The sequence below is a fragment of the Zootermopsis nevadensis genome, unplaced genomic scaffold (genome assembly GCF_977971745.1).
Source record: "Zootermopsis nevadensis isolate Lab colony 2312 unplaced genomic scaffold, Znev_1.0 Znev_ptg000004l, whole genome shotgun sequence".
Classification (NCBI taxonomy): Eukaryota; Metazoa; Arthropoda; class Insecta; order Blattodea; family Termopsidae; genus Zootermopsis; species Zootermopsis nevadensis.
The window spans coordinates 9,306,780-9,322,304 of NW_028259136.1; the positions used below are offsets into that span (position 1 = coordinate 9,306,780).

Consider the following 15,525-nt stretch of genomic DNA (forward strand, 5'->3'; position numbering starts at 1 on the left):
TATTAAGTGATCAGTTACACTTTCTAGAATTATTCAGAGCAATGTGGTGGATATTTAGGCCACTGTTGGTTTTATGTTGTCAGTTTATGTTGCATAATGATTTGTTGATGGCATTTAGCGTCATTGCCCTTTGCTGCAAGGTTCGTGGCATACGTGTAGACGAGAGCAATGGATTTGGTGGTGAAGACACGAGGGGATCAACGTTATGTATAGAACTTGGAATTGTTTATCTTAGGTTCGAGTGACTTATGTGTGGATTCCATCACCAGGTGATCAGGTTGTGTTCCTGTAGAACCTTGACACAGTCCTAATGTGTCAGGGCTCTGATCACATTGCACGGACCTCCTCTGTATATAAAGGGAATAAGTGTTCTTGTTGTGTATAGTCTGATATGAGTTGCCTTCCAGATTGGTTGTCATTAGTTAAGTAAGACGTGTTTCTGTGGTGAGTGTTGGGAGTTTAGTATGCGTGACTGTAGACTGATCTGTGTGTGTGTTCTCTTGTTGTGCTCACTGCCACGCCTCGCCATGGCTCTGCCACCGGCAATCTGTGTCTGGTAAGTGTGCACTCTGTACTTGGTCTGCATGTCACCTCATTCACTCTGTGTAAGTGTTGTTAGTGTCTTGGCGTGTTGAAGTTCACTTGCCCGTGTAACAACAGTGAAATTGTTTGTGTTCTGTAAGTAACCACTTAACTGTGGCGATTAGAAGTTACATAGAAATTGCAACAGCAGGCATTCAGGAAGACTGATGGCGATTCTTCATATGATTCTGTTAGTCCCAGTATTCATCTTTTAATTAAACTGACATAATTGTCCCACTATTTGAAGGTAGCAGCAGATCATTATTGTTAAAATCAGTAAGATTTTCAAATTCAATTATAACCATTTACAGATTTTTATACATCCCACACATCTTAGGACTATGAACACCACTGTTTATAACCTGCTTATCATGATAAGAAAGCCATTAAGATTTCTTGAGCTATTCTCTGTGATGGCAGTGTAGCAGATATCAGATTTACAGTCTTGGCCATAGTTTCTTGTTGAGACTTCGCCTACACTGTGGTTGAAAATGTAAATATGAATATTCTGAATTTTGCTCGTGGAAATGTGATGTATTTGTGGGGCTAAATTGAGTTTGGTGCGTGAGTTGGTGATATTGAATACTGTTGTGTGTGAGAGACAGCTAATGAACGTTGAGGGCACGCGTTATTCAGTTTTGCAAAAGGCATTCATAAAATGTGTACTCCATTGGACTACTTCCTTCCTGTCTTGCTTTGATGGCTGAGTTAAGATGTTATGGTGTGGACTCGATTCATCTAGCGAAGGATGAAGACCACAGCCTTCTATGCTTGCAGTGATGATCCACGAACCTGCAGTGCTGATTGAAGGTGTGCTGTTCCGAGCACGCTACCTGGGTTCTACACAGTTGGTTTGTGAGGGGCAGCCCACCAAGACAACACGCATGACTCAGGCTGAGGAAGCTGTCTCCCGTATCAAGGTTAGAGCAGCACGCGGCTGTGGCTTATTTGTTGTGCATTCTGCACCTGCTGTGATGGAACCTCACTGTTACAAACTCTGATTGTTATTCAGTTATTGTGGCCTACCGCCTGAATTATGCTACTGTAATTTCTTTTTCAGTGTTATCATTGTAACAGAGCTTGAGTATTTTAACAGAATTAGGATGCAGTTAGTTTTAAGGTACATCTGTTCAGAGGTAATATGTCTGCGCAATGCATTTTTGTGTGTTATCCCTTCATTATCAGTTACTGCCAGTGGGTGATGATTGGATGTTGACAATGCTCTTTAAAATGTTAACTCAGCATTTATTTTTTAAAACTGCACATAGATATAACTAAGGGTTGAAAAACATTTTACAGATTTGAAGAAGGTTTCATGTTGTTTGTCACATCTGCACGTTTTCAGTAAACGTACAATGTATTCATCTTTATGTCATATAATTATTCACAGTCAGTGATGTCTCACTGCACATTCCAAATTAACAGGAATTTTGTTTCGCATTTTTTACTCACAGTCTTCTTGTACTTTCTTAACTCTGCTGTGGCTACATTGCACAAACTGATACTGACTTCATATTTTTTATTTCATAACCAAGAAGTCCAGAGAGCACGTGATCCCAAGGGTAGTTTTACGTAACCTAACTAGAGATGTGAGAGCTGTCATGAAACCAGGCAAACACAAGTTCATGTGTGCGCACACTGATTCATGAGACGTTGAACTCATGAAAGAATCTGGTGCAAATAAGACACTGATCTGTTGCATCCAGCGAATATTGAAAGTCAGTTTAAATTTATTTTGTTTTTTGGTGCTTGAATTTATGCAACTGAATGATGAGATCAGCAGTAATGTCTGCAAGAACCCCACCCATTTTAAGCTGAGAGTTCGTGTGTGTTAGTGAGAATGTGTCACACTGTTTACTCAACTGGTATGATAAAATGTTTTAATTTTTGTGATATTGGCAGTAGCAGGTGAGTACCTTGTCTGATGTTGCACGCTTGGTTGCTTGTTGCCTGCACCCCATTGTTTTGGGGAGGACCCCAAAGGGGGTAGTGAGGTGCACAATGGTCCCCTTTCAAGGTCACACGTCTGTTCTTTTGAAGTTTCTTCCCCGAGTGAACAGTTTGCAGGCCTGTGTGCTGCTGCTGCATGAGTTGGGCTTGGCAGGATTAACTAACCTAGTACTTGAAGCAAATGTTACATTGTGGCAGCCAGGAGACAAGATACCCCTTTCAGCCTTCAGGGTGCTTCATGGGTGTCACAGCTGGAGTTGTAGTGGGCCTGCCTAGACCAGTGGTTCTCAAACTTTGCTATGCCACAAACCCAGAGGATGCAATTGTATATAAAGAATTGCATCAGACCACAGAAGTCTGAAATGGCTGATATAACAGCCGTCAATTACACACACATCCATCTCCCATCCTCACGAGCTGTTTTTAAGGTCCAGCCTTTTTGCAGACTTAAAATGAACTTTTGTCGAGAGATATTCCCACCAAAAGTGTGTTTGGATTACTGTACTATGAAACTTGTGCAAAGGTCATAGAATTTGTCTCTCGTGTGTCTGTTTCTCAATTTCCTGGGTGCCAACCTAATCTGTCAGATCCTTATGCTGATGTATATTGCTTCATGTTTCACAAATTATTTCTTGTCTGGTAGCAAATACGTTACTGTTAATTATACATACATAAAACTATAAAACAATGCCGCTACTGTCATCTCTTCTTTTGCCACAAAGTAATATCAGCACACATTGTGCACCAACCCCCTGAAACACTTCACAGCCACAGTTTGGGTGCCACTGTCTTGGCAAACTGACTGCACTTCTGGTTGTGATTCAGTCATTTTCGCTGTTCAATAGGGAAGGGACTTTCCACAGGTGCTTTTATATCAGAATACTCTCTCTGTGTTGCTCATATCTGCTACAATTTTTTTTGGGGGGGGGGGGGGGTGAGAAATGTTAAAATCAGAAATTGACATTGACATGCTTTTGTGCCAGTCAGGTGAACTCCTTTTGACGTTTCTGTGTATGGTACATTTATAGTAAGGCATGTTGCCTACCTTCCAGCACATTAAAGAATAAGTTGTAGTCATGAAATTGCAGTCCCTCACTCTGAAGGAAGGACGGAAATCATAAGCATTTGAAAACGAAGTGCCGAGTAAAATACTTGGACTTTGGAGGGACGAAGTGAGTGTGTTATTTAGACAACACCCATACGACTGCTAGGGAAGTGAAATCTAGGGGGTTATAGATGGGTCACGTGATGGAGACAAGAAGTGGTTGCAGAGTTTGGGCAGGGAAGCATCTTGGTAAGTGGCCACTTGGAGGACTGAGGAGGAGCTGGAGGTATAATATTGAGATGAATCTTCAGGATGGGAAATGGATGGATGGAACTGTCTGATGATGGACCTGGGTATTAGCAGTGTTGAACTTACTCTCTTTCTTCATATATTTTCCCCGTTTTAAATCCAGAACAGAAAGTTACTTGTGCGTGCGTTCAGCATTCAGGGGAAAGTCACAGTTGTTCTTCTGCTGTGTAAATAAACTGATGGACATTAAAACGTGAACAAAATCCTGCCAGTCCTGTTGGGGGCTCATCCTCCCGTGCACCTGACTACGGAGTTGGGGTCCTGCACTCCCAGCTCGTTTGGTGTCTCATCTGTCGTCTCTGTCTGTCTCTCTTTCTCCCTGCAGCTGCACATCTGTCTCACACTCAGCGCCACCAGAACGTGCAACCTGGTACATCATTCCTGGGAAAATTCTTGTTCTTGGTGCAATAAGGTTAGGTTGCTCTGCAAAATTGCCCATGTGAATATAGAAGTCTGCTCAGCAGGGTGACAAGCTTTTTGAACATCTGGAACTGTGCTTGTGTTTAGTGGTTTATTTGCATTCATGTCAGAGAAGTTAAGCATATTTTCTGTTACCTTAAAAATGCAGTACCATATTTGTTAATGCAGAATTATCACGTTCCAACCTTGTAGCCTGGCTATTGTTCTCGGAGATGGAAATTTTTTGACTAAATTTTTAAATACACCTTTGGCTGTTGATGTTTTAATGATATTTCCTGGGTTCTCAATCAATACTGCATTGTTATGACCATTTATCAGTGTATGAACTACAAGAAAAAAATGTTAAACCATGTCCAACATCTAAAGCTTTTGACTTTGAGCTAGTAACAAAGGAAAATTTACATTGGAAGTTTCTGATGTAATGTAGTTACGTCAGAAGAACAGTGCTTTAAATTAGACCCCCGGAATATATTGATTGTTTTAATTTGCTTCTGAGAATAAGTATCAGTTGTTTCACTAAACATTGACCAGAATGGCCTTGTAATGGAGATATGGTGTGTTATTATTATTATTATTATTATTATTTGAATGAACTTTGTGGATCAAGGTTTAATAAGCTATATTTCGGATTATGCGACTGATGCATCTCCCAATGAGGCTCACAGGTTTGTTCCGTGCGGGCAGGCTCATTACCTTTCAGGAAAGAGCTGTTGCCTCACTGTTGAGTGTTCTAAATAAAAGAAAGATGGATGATCCAGAGATTGCAACGTTCTGATGGCTGATCTCTTGTCTCCATCTCTCTCTATCTTGTTCTGTTTGCTGTCTTACACGCACACCCTGCCCACCCCTTGATTATGTTGTTGGCTTCAATTAGTGGTTGGTGTTTTTTTCTTCTCACAAGCACTTCACTATTGTTCTCTGTGGGATCAAATCCTCTTAAGTAACGTTAAATTGCTATAGTGCACCCAGCATTTAGAATACACCGTTGCTGTTACAGTGAGATAATGCAGGCACTGCATTGTACGCACCACAGCCATGTTTTTAAATAATGTTAACATGAAATCTTACTGCATATTTGTTTACAATCTTTGGGAGTGACTGCTACCTTGTGGAACTTCGCATGGCAACCATGTGGAAGCTGTTACATTTTGTGGTCATATCCTGTATCTTGCTGTGGAAAATAAATGTAATCACATCACTGCTTGGTGTCCTAGTGGGAGAACAGACATGGACAATTTGTCCTTTGACATGATACTGTGTAGACTTGCAGTTACAGACCAACATTTTGGAGAAACACACTGGCTCCGTTTTCAATTTCTCAAAATATTGGTATCTGCCAGTGAGTCTACACAGTATCTGTACCGAAAGAACAACCTCAGATCTCTTACTGAACTCACTGACCTTTTACAGGTTGTACTGTTGGACATGTAATACATTCCATAATGCTGGGTGGGCTATGATACCGCATCACATTAGTGCCTGAACGAGACGTGAAATGAAAGAAGGTCGATGCACTTTGACGTAACTTGAGAGAATGTGTGTGACGTCGTCGTTGTTCTCTTGTCTTGTCGAATCCAGCAGGGCTTGAAGACGTGTCACACTCTCATAGCATCGGCAGAGACGACAGATGAAACAGTGTTGCCCAACAGACAGCAGCTGGTACCCCTACCTCTTTGATCCTGCATTCCATAGCTTCGGACAGTTTGTGACTCACCACGATTGTACTCCTTAATGTCATTCTTAACAGTATCAAAGATAATGAGAATTTAGGATACCTCTTCATAGTACAGTGGTAACTATGTACCATCTGATTTGATATTCAGTAACCCATCTTGCAATTCAAATCTTTTACTACAAAACTTTGTCCCAACTCATCCTACTCAGCCGCCAGTACAAAACATGTTTCATCCTATTTTCTGGGGTTGCCAGTTGGCTGCTGCTGGGCAGGCTCGAGCATGTGGGAGGTTTCAGGATCCTGGAGCCTTGGCGTTGATGGGTGACAGTGGCCACCATGTGGCAGGATGCCCTGCCGGCTGGCCCACGGAGTCACCGCCACCGGCCCCCAGTGGCGAGGAAGACGATGATGATGAGGAGGAGGAGGAGGAGCCCCCTGGCGGGAGTGTCGGAGGGAGTGGGGGGCTGGCTGGCACCGTGTTCAGACTGCACTTCCTGGGCTCGGTAGAGGTGGACGAGGAGGGGGGCCGCAAGCGACGCAAACGTCTCAAGAAGCACATGGTTGAGGAGGCAGTCACCAAGATCAAGGTTGTGGGCTTGATATGACGTGTGTGTGGGGAGAGTGACCTTATGTGCTGAAGTGGAGGTTCTACTCAGCCACTGGAAAAGGGAGACCATTGTGATTCCTGAAAATGTAACGATTAAAGTCTGAACTTATCTCAGGTATTGTAATGCACGAGGCAAGGCATAAATAACGCTTTTGTTTCTCTGTTCCTTTAATGGCACCGTGGACACGTATTTTTTTGTATGACATCTAGTGACTGGGTGATTATGAATTATGAACAGGGTGAAAATGAATAACTAATTAATTAACTAACTCCATGGAACAGAATCTTTCAGAATCTGATAATTGCTCAGAAATTGTCTTTCATGGAAGTCAGAGGTTCAGTAGCATGTTCTGTAGGCTGCCATCTCTTGATGAACTGAGGAATACCGTGTAAAAAAACGTAGCCTGTCTCTGAGGTAGGATTTGAACCTAGGAGCAAAGGAGTGTGGACATTCTGCTTGTAATCTGAGATGAACTGCGATGAGATAGGTGAATGTTTGGTGGCACGAGTAACTGAGCCTTATGGTCTTCTGGGTTATGACAACATGTATTCTTGCAAGTGGTTGCCAACATATGAAGGAACTTACTGCAGCTATCTTAATTTTTCTACCTTGAAAATAGAGGCAGTATATTTCTATGAAACTTTGGTAAAGGCATACAGGACTGTTTGGTGTTATAACCCAGAAGACCACAAAACAAATTTTCACTGCTATGAAAATCTTAAATCTCATAATCGCTTGTTGTTTGTTTCACGTCTATAGATTTGCATGTTCACCACTATCACCTGATTAGTATAAATGGTCTGAAATTCCTGTTATGAAGTAATGGCAGACTCTGCCCCCTCATGTGCTTTGTAACTTCATTTGGCCGTCTAATAAAGTTTCAAAGCAGAGCGTTATCACTAGTAGCTGAAGAAAGAATATTTGGTTATATTACAGTATTGTATCAGCTGGTGGGACCATGTCCCATCAAGTATGTTACAATATAATTAATGAATAATTGTTGCCTCTTTAATGACACTGTTTTAACTGTGGAGATTATATAGCATTGATTTATATGAAAAGATAATGAATGGCGAGTGAGTAAGGATTTGGAAGAAGTTGGTCACAGCCTATTTTACGGTAGTTGCTTTAGAGACTGAGGAAAACTGAACATTTTGAATCATAGTAGCTGATAATGCAGCTGAGATTTGAACCAGGCACCTCCTGAAAACAGGTCTGGAGCATTGTTGGTGTACTGCTCTGCCCAGTGATGTAGTAGGACAATGAACTGGGAGAGATGTCATATCTTAAACATTTCCTTCAGTGTTTCCAGTCGGGATTAGAGAACCATGTAAGTTTTGTTAAAGGTGTGCCAGTCCACTTGGTAAAAAGTAATAAATTGATTCTTTTTTTATTTAGAATTGCTGTTTTAGCTGCGTAGGTTACTTTTCTTTGAATTTTACATCAATAATATATGGAGCAGAGTGATTTTCACTTGTTTGAAGGTACTTGTCCAGCATTGAAGGCATAAAAATACACAGGATGCCAGTCACTGGGTGATGTTTGAGCCTGGCTCCTCCTGAGTTAAAAGCAGGACTGCCAACTGCTGCATCATGATGTTCAGTAGCCGTTGTATTATGGATCTTTGTTTTCTGAAGGAATTAGGCTGTGTGGGGATTCTTGATGGCTGCAGGGAGTACCCATATCTTGTTAAGCCTTTGCACACTGGTAATTATTTGCGCTTTGCTGTAACAACCAGTGTTTCTACAATTTTCCCACTGAGCATATTTGTGGGTTTTATATGCTTCTCAGAATAAGCAGATCTAATAATTGATCCTTGTAATGGAGATGCATTGTGTTTTCTTTTGAATTTTTAAATACCCTTTACAAGAGCTTTGAGCTTGAAAGGGTTAAGAACCTGTTGATGTATTCTTAAATCTCACGTTATTTACTGTTTTCTTTATTGTCGATAATGAGCGAGTCTTTATTTCATGACATTCGTTTGCATTAACAAGGTTTGTGTGTTTGTTCCTCATGCTGCCCTATTGGTGGACTTGCAGGCATTGGTAAGTTTCGCACATCTTTTGAAAACTAAAGAAACCTGCAGAAAGTGAATTCTAACTCTGTTTTGTATAAGAAAGGGTGGACAGTGTTGGCGTCCATTTGTGTATGAGATTTGCAAGTTGCAAGTGTTGATCCTGGTGGTCGCTTGTCCTAGGCTCTGTTGATGTAAAGTTGTGAGGGGAAGCAGTGTTTTTCTGTCTACCTGTGAGGGCTGAACCTTGTGGAGGGTTAATCCACCTTCCCTGTACTTGAGAGATTTGTTACTGACTCATAACAACTAAGTGTTACATCATAAAAGAGATATCTAGTAGCCAGATAGGAATTGCTAGTAGGTAATTAATGTGGCTAGCTACAGACAACTAGGATTCATTTCCTAGCAGAGTAAGGATTTGTCTCTTTGCCTTATGTATCCAGATCAGCTCTGAGGTCACCAAGTGTCTCTTACCCCAGGGCAAAAAGCATGAGGCTCAGGCAGTCCTCTCAACCGTAACGAATGTCCGTGGCATGGATCGTTGTTAGAATCTAAAGGTTATTTTACTTCGTCTGGCTGTACCATCTATTTTCCTTGTATGTGCAATGATACATGTAACAAGTTGTACTTGTTCTGTCGACGCAGGCACCAGAAGGGGAGACGCAGCCCAGTACAGAGGTGGACTTGTTTATCTCGACAGAGAAGATAATGGTACTGAACACAGATCTGAAGGTGTGTGTTAACAACACTGTATTAAAAAGCACAGTTGTTTTGGTGTAGATAATTAACTAACTGCATGGGGCAATTGATAGTAATGCAGCTGGTTAAGAAATTCTGTGCTCTTGTGGATCCTAAATGTTTATTAACATGTTCACAACATCAGACATTGGTGGATCCTGTCACGAGTCATTTGAAGCCTGTTCATGTTTTCACACCCCATTGCACTAAAGTCCATTTTAATATTATTTTCCCATCTGTGCCTAAGTCCCTTAGGTGATTTCTTCCCTTCACATTTTCTAATTTGATATAAAAGATTTGTCTGTACAGCATTCCTTGTTTAACTTGGCTTGCAGGAAATCATGATGGACCACGCGCTGCGCACCATATCATATATAGCAGACATAGGTGACCTGGTGGTACTGATGGCACGCAGAAGGTTTGTACCTCACGATGTGGAAGAAGCCCCAAAAATCAACCGCACACCCAAGATGATCTGTCACGTGTTTGAAAGTGAAGAGGTGAGGGAACAAGTGAGCAGCAAATGATCATGCTCCTGACTGCTACCAGGACACGTCTAAAGGGCGTGCGGTTGTTACAGGCACAGTTCATTGCACAGTCGATTGGGCAGGCATTCCAAGTGGCGTACATGGAATTCCTGAAAGCCAATGGAATTGAGGACCACAGCTTTGTGAAAGAGATGGACTACCAGGAGGTACTGAACTCACAGGAGATCTTTGGAGATGAGCTCCAGATGTTCGCTAAGAAAGAGATGCAAAAGGAGGTCAGTGCTACATCTGATTGTTCATACAGGTCACCACATATTAGGGTAGTGAAGTGAAGGGGGTTATTTCTGATGGGCTGGAAATGTTGCTTGGGTTGGAGAGACAAGAAATATTTTCAGAATTTCAGTGAGGAATCCTCTCTGAAACAGCCATTTAGTACATCTAGATGGACATTTGGGATGATACTAAGATGAATATTTGGGAAATGGTTTGTGAGGATCAGTGGTGGATGGAACTGGCTGACCATCACGTGCAGTGCCTGTTTCATTGAAATGGTGACCACAGAATTTTCCACGGAAGATTATTTCATTCATAAAGGTAGCAGCTTTTAGGTTTTATGCTTGTATGCTGCCTCATAAACTGTGTGTTGAGTCTCAACCATTGTGAATGTACTAGTTGTCATTGTGGTGATTGTTTTTCAGGTCGTGGTGCCCAAAGCGAAGGGCGAGATCCTTGGTGTCGTGATTGTTGAGTCTGGCTGGGGATCCATGCTTCCAACTGTGGTGATTGCCAATCTAGCCCCATCAGGGGCAGCAGCTCGTTGTGGGCAGCTCAACATTGGTGACCAGATCATCGCAATCAATGGTGTCAGTCTTGTGGGCCTTCCCCTCTCCACATGTCAGAACTACATCAAGGTGTGGGATGATTTGTTTGCTTAAGCAGTGGGAACGGAGGTCATCATCATCAGGCCATCTTTCGTATCAGATCAATTGATTTTCTATCCCTAAAGCTTTGAAAATTAAATATCTATGATTGTACATCGAAGTTAAACGTTTTCATTGGCGTGCTCCCTGATGCAAAACAGATTTGTTACCCAGCAGCCCCGAGGATGAGTGCAGAGATTGTTCTCGAAACGTTGGCAGAAGATATGGTTTATTCGCCGTTCAGCTACCTGATGTGGCTGGTAACCCGAGAATCTTTCATCAACGTCAGTTGCCGCGAAAGCTTCACTTTATACAAGCCATGTAGATGCTAAATAGAAATAAAACAGTGTTTTGAGTTGTCAATTGTTAATAAATGGTAACATTATGCCTGTGAATCTGTAATACAACACTGTCTAGAATTTGTGGGTTGAAACACACACACACATGAAGCCGATGGCTGCCAACAGTCCGGTCAAAGCTTGTCAAACACAACCTGGAGCATAAAGAGTATGAGGGCAGTTGCTTTGATTGTAATTGTTACAGAACACCAAAACTCAGACAGTGGTGAAGTTGACTGTGGTGCCATGTGCTCCAGTGGTGGAGGTGAAGATCAAGCGACCAGACACCAAATACCAGCTCGGCTTCAGCGTGCAGAATGGAGTGGTGGGTGGTAACTTTCTGTGCATGTACAGCTGTGACTGTGTCCTGCCTTACGTCAAATCAAGTTGTGTAGGTGCATGCTGAGGAGATTGGAAGCTGACAGATCATAACACAGGACTCGTATATTTTAAAATTTCAACAGCTTAAACCTTTCGTTGCTATGTTTTGAAGTGAGGAGCCCTTTTTTTAAAAGGTTGAAGTGTAATTTCCCCCCTCAGATTTGCAGCCTTTTGCGTGGGGGCATTGCGGAGAGAGGTGGTGTGAGAGTGGGGCATCGCATCATAGAGATAAACAACCAGAGCGTCGTCGCCGTTCCGCATGAGAAGATCGTGAATCTGCTTGCCACCTCTGTCGGAGAAGTAAGTGCGCCATCTGCTGGCTTCACTACCAGTTTGAGGCTTGCACAGAGGTATGGGAGTTGGCAGGTCAGACCAACTTCCCCTGCCCTGATAAGATTTCTGTGTTTGCAGATCCTCATGAAGACGATGCCAACATCCATGTTCCGGCTGCTGACAGGGCAAGAGACGCCTGTTTACATCTAGAGTTACCAGCTCCACTCACCACAGTGTGTATCTAGTCAGAGTTGTCACATCTACCCCAGCCTTCTCTCCTTCATGGGGATTTGTTACATTCCAAAGATTGTGTTTCTGTGTGTTGTCAGTCATTATTGGACAGTTGGTTTGCAGAGACATGTGTGGCGATGAAGTGCCTGCCCGTGACACGTCCGGGCGTCTGAACAGAGGGGCATGTCAGGAGCATACATATTGAGCAGTGGCCCCATATCTGTTTTCATTTGCTTAGTGCTGGCAGTGGACACCTTCCTCTGTAGTGGTTCGATTTCTCCTTCTTAAAATACTCTAATTCCAAGTTCAACACAGGGATGGCCAACTTGTGGGCCATGTGTGGCCTGTAGTGATGCCTTTGTTGTCAGTTTGTCTCTTTATCCAGAGTTGCCTTTATTCATGCAGAAGGGGGTGCCACAGACCTCTAGTTGGGTGTGTGGTGAAGTTGGCCATTCCTAGAGATGTGTAGCGTGATATATGCAGCAGTGAGGGGCCACTTGGAGTGTGTATTTATTTATAAGGTATTAGGATAAGATTTCAGACAGGCTCCCAGTGATAAATGGTATTGCTTGCTATCTACACCCCTGTCGTCATTTATTTATTGGACCAGAGACCCTGCGACACATGTAGCTCCCTACACCTGCGACTTGTAAGTGGAGATAATGTACTCTACTATTCTGCTTAGACAACAAAATAAAGTACATGCTATTGGCTTGGAATTGCTCTGTCCTTTGTCCCTGCCATGTTAACTGAAGTCATGTAGCAACCTCCAGTTTCTGTTGTCTCTTTTCTGATTTCCAAAATTTTTATCCTTCATCCTTACATCTCAAGGTTGCAGGCTAATTTTGGAGAAGATTGTGATTTATCATCTGTGTGTCATGTGGCGTCAGATATTGGATACTGCGTGTGAAGGACTGGGATGTCCTATTTTAAGTATTATCATAATTGCTAAATCTGTACTTTGAATAACTCCAAAATGGGATCCAACAAAGTGTTGCCATTCAGAGTTCTGCCTTTATGTTTGGCATTTGAATGATTTAGTGTTCATTCTCAGCTCAGGATCCAGATATCGCGATGAGATTTTTGTGGTATATCCCAGTTCCTCCAGGCACACGTTTTGACTAGCTTAAAACTGCATTACCTTATGCAGATGACAAAAGCAGGAAGACCCTGAGTTAATTACCAACATCCTTGGTGAATTCTGTGATCCATCACACTACCATCATCATTTTGTAGGTACTAAGAGTTCAGAAACTCTTAAAAGAACTTCCACTTCTTAATCAGATTCATGAAATTTAGGTCTGCACAATGAGTATGTATGTCTGTACCTAAAACAAAATTCTTTAACAATTCTTTAATTTATATTTTATGTGTTTGTAATGATAAGCCAGTGTTAATTAATGCATCAATTCTCAGCATGAAGTTGAGTTGCACAAATTAAACTCGTATGCTCTGTGAGATATGCAATGTCTAGTTTACTGATCACCTGTTCAGGGCTGAAGATGGAGACAGTATGCTCCCCAAAATGTTCATAACTACCTATGAGCTTACATGGCATAACACAAGTGGACTGGTGCTAAGGAATGCTCAAGCAATTTCAAAATGATGGTTCTCGCTCAGTTTCTGACATCATCACGGGTGAAAAAGACATGCACCTACCAATGTGATCCTCAAACAAACTCCACGCAGGTGACACTCATCATGAAAGTGCAAAGGCCTAAGACATGTTAGGAATAAGATGGAAGCACATCAAACTGTTGATTCAAGAATGGCAGTTATAAGCATTACAGCACAACCCATGCAGCCTATGAGACTACTTGTTTTTGAAGAGTAAAGGATTTGCATTCAAGATAGTAAATGTTCAAGCCCTGAAGTGCCCCACGTGCATATGAACAGGAGCCTGTGGCAGTACCATTAAATGAGTGGCCGCTGCTTCTACGTTTAGATGAAAAGGATAAGTTCTACTACACTGAGAACATGTAATTGTTAAACTGCAGGTCTCATTGTCAGATTACATGTCCCTACCCACATATGTGAATACTGATGAGGATGGATAGAGCATCACTTTGAGGCACTGTCGGCGTTCGTCTTGCAGCACAAACACACAACTGTCTTGGCTTCCTATGGCTAATTTATTCAAATCATTAAGAACTGTACAACATTGATGAACCAGGCACATTCTGCTACATATAAACAACAGCCGTCGCTCTTCGGCGCACAAACTACAGGTTCATGGAACCGCAAATCAGTAACTGGATAATATACGTGATAACATAAAAACTGTGTTGAGACAGAAGAAGCATATGTGTATATATATGCTCTTTATTTTGTAAATACCTAAACCAATTTGCTGTAATGCAGCCTTTAGGCCAAGTAAAAAACAAAACTTATTGGATGAGTTGTTTTTCATAATGCCAATGCTTAAACAATTCAGTTTGGCAAAAACTTGCTACAGTCATGGAAATACATACAACTCTCATCTTAAGCGATAAGAAAGAAAATCACCAATGGAAAATAGTTTACAAGTAGCCAAGATACTTGACATAACAGTGATTTTATTCACTCCTTAAGAGAATTTTGAAGCCATTTGCAAATGACATAATGTGATGGGACTATGAAACCTTCTTTGTGTAATTTGCAAATGGGCTATACATCTGTTGAAACTCTTCCAGATATCTCCAGAGCCCTGCATGGGTGGGCAGTGACCCAATAGCAATAAACGATGATAAGCTGATTGGAATTCCCTACCTGCAAATTAGCTTTTACCCCCCAAGTTAACGTAACATAATTAAAACATAAATGTGTGTTGTTTCATGACAGTGATATAAATTGGCCCATGCAGGAATCTATTAATCAGTCCAGTTCCACATCAATTGTCCATAGCATATCTTCGGGTCCACTCTTTCGCGTTGCGGATGGCCTCGGCTTCATTTACTTTCCAGAGTTCTGCCACATCGTTTGCCAGCGGATCGTCTGGGTTTGGAGCACTGAGAAGGGCCTGGATTGAAAGAAGCACGGTTCGAATTTGTAGAGCTGGACTCCACTTGTCCTTTAGAATGTCCAAGCAAATACGTCCAAGTCTGTCAATATTAGGATGGTAGATTTTAGTGATGAAACGAACTTTAGGTGCTGACATAGGGTAATCTTCTGGTAGAAACAGTTCCAGCTTGAATAGTCCTCCTTCGAAGGGCGAATCTTCTGGACCGGTGACAATAACGTGGAAATATCGGGCGTTACTATCATCCGGCACGGCACTGATCCCAGGGACTGGTTCTTGCATCAAGCGCTGTGTTTCCTTGATTATTCTCCGAGGTAAAGCTGTCATTTTGAAACACTTCTAAGAAATTCAAACTATAAGTTTCCGAACAAAAATGGTATACGTTAACAAGCCGCACTCCGATTTGTAGACTTTTGGAGGTAGTACAATTTGCAACAAAACGTCACCGATTCGTTTCTGTTTTCAAAGTCCCGTTTCTATTGTACAGATGTCGCATCAATACATTTTGGAGCTGAATTCCTATAATGTCGAGTCCTGTCTTGTTAAGCTTACTTG

The 15,525-nt window shown here is 41.9% G+C and overlaps 2 protein-coding genes across 20 annotated transcripts in view; one reads left to right on the top strand and one right to left on the bottom strand.

The window, feature by feature from the left end:
- The window catches only part of LOC110835085 (uncharacterized), a 33,997-nt gene extending 21,306 nt beyond the window's left edge, over nt 1-12,691 (top strand). For 9 of the 19 annotated variants that reach the window (XM_087342738.1, XM_087342737.1, XM_087342736.1 and 6 more), the window contains 9 exons: nt 1,360-1,502; nt 6,236-6,568; nt 9,249-9,335; nt 9,677-9,841; nt 9,922-10,104; nt 10,528-10,740; nt 11,293-11,412; nt 11,628-11,768; nt 11,864-12,691. In XM_087342738.1, the coding sequence (XP_087198864.1) occupies nt 1,360-1,502; nt 6,236-6,568; nt 9,249-9,335; nt 9,677-9,841; nt 9,922-10,104; nt 10,528-10,740; nt 11,293-11,412; nt 11,628-11,768; nt 11,864-11,986 (1,508 nt within the window). In that variant the 3' untranslated portion in view covers nt 11,987-12,691. The remainder of the gene's footprint in view (nt 1-1,359; nt 1,503-6,235; nt 6,569-9,248; nt 9,336-9,676; nt 9,842-9,921; nt 10,105-10,527; nt 10,741-11,292; nt 11,413-11,627; nt 11,769-11,863) is intronic. The other 10 variants (XM_087342730.1, XM_087342744.1, XM_087342746.1 and 7 more) reach the window with 8 other exon arrangements.
- Nucleotides 12,692-14,085: 1,394 nt separating this feature from the next.
- On the bottom strand, nt 14,086-15,436 carry LOC110835108 (ubiquitin-conjugating enzyme E2 N). The gene has a single exon (XM_022075007.2). It carries the CDS (start codon nt 15,295-15,297, stop codon nt 14,842-14,844), a length of 456 nt encoding a protein of 151 aa, XP_021930699.1. The 5' UTR covers nt 15,298-15,436; the 3' UTR covers nt 14,086-14,841.
- Nucleotides 15,437-15,525: the final 89 nt, after the last annotated feature.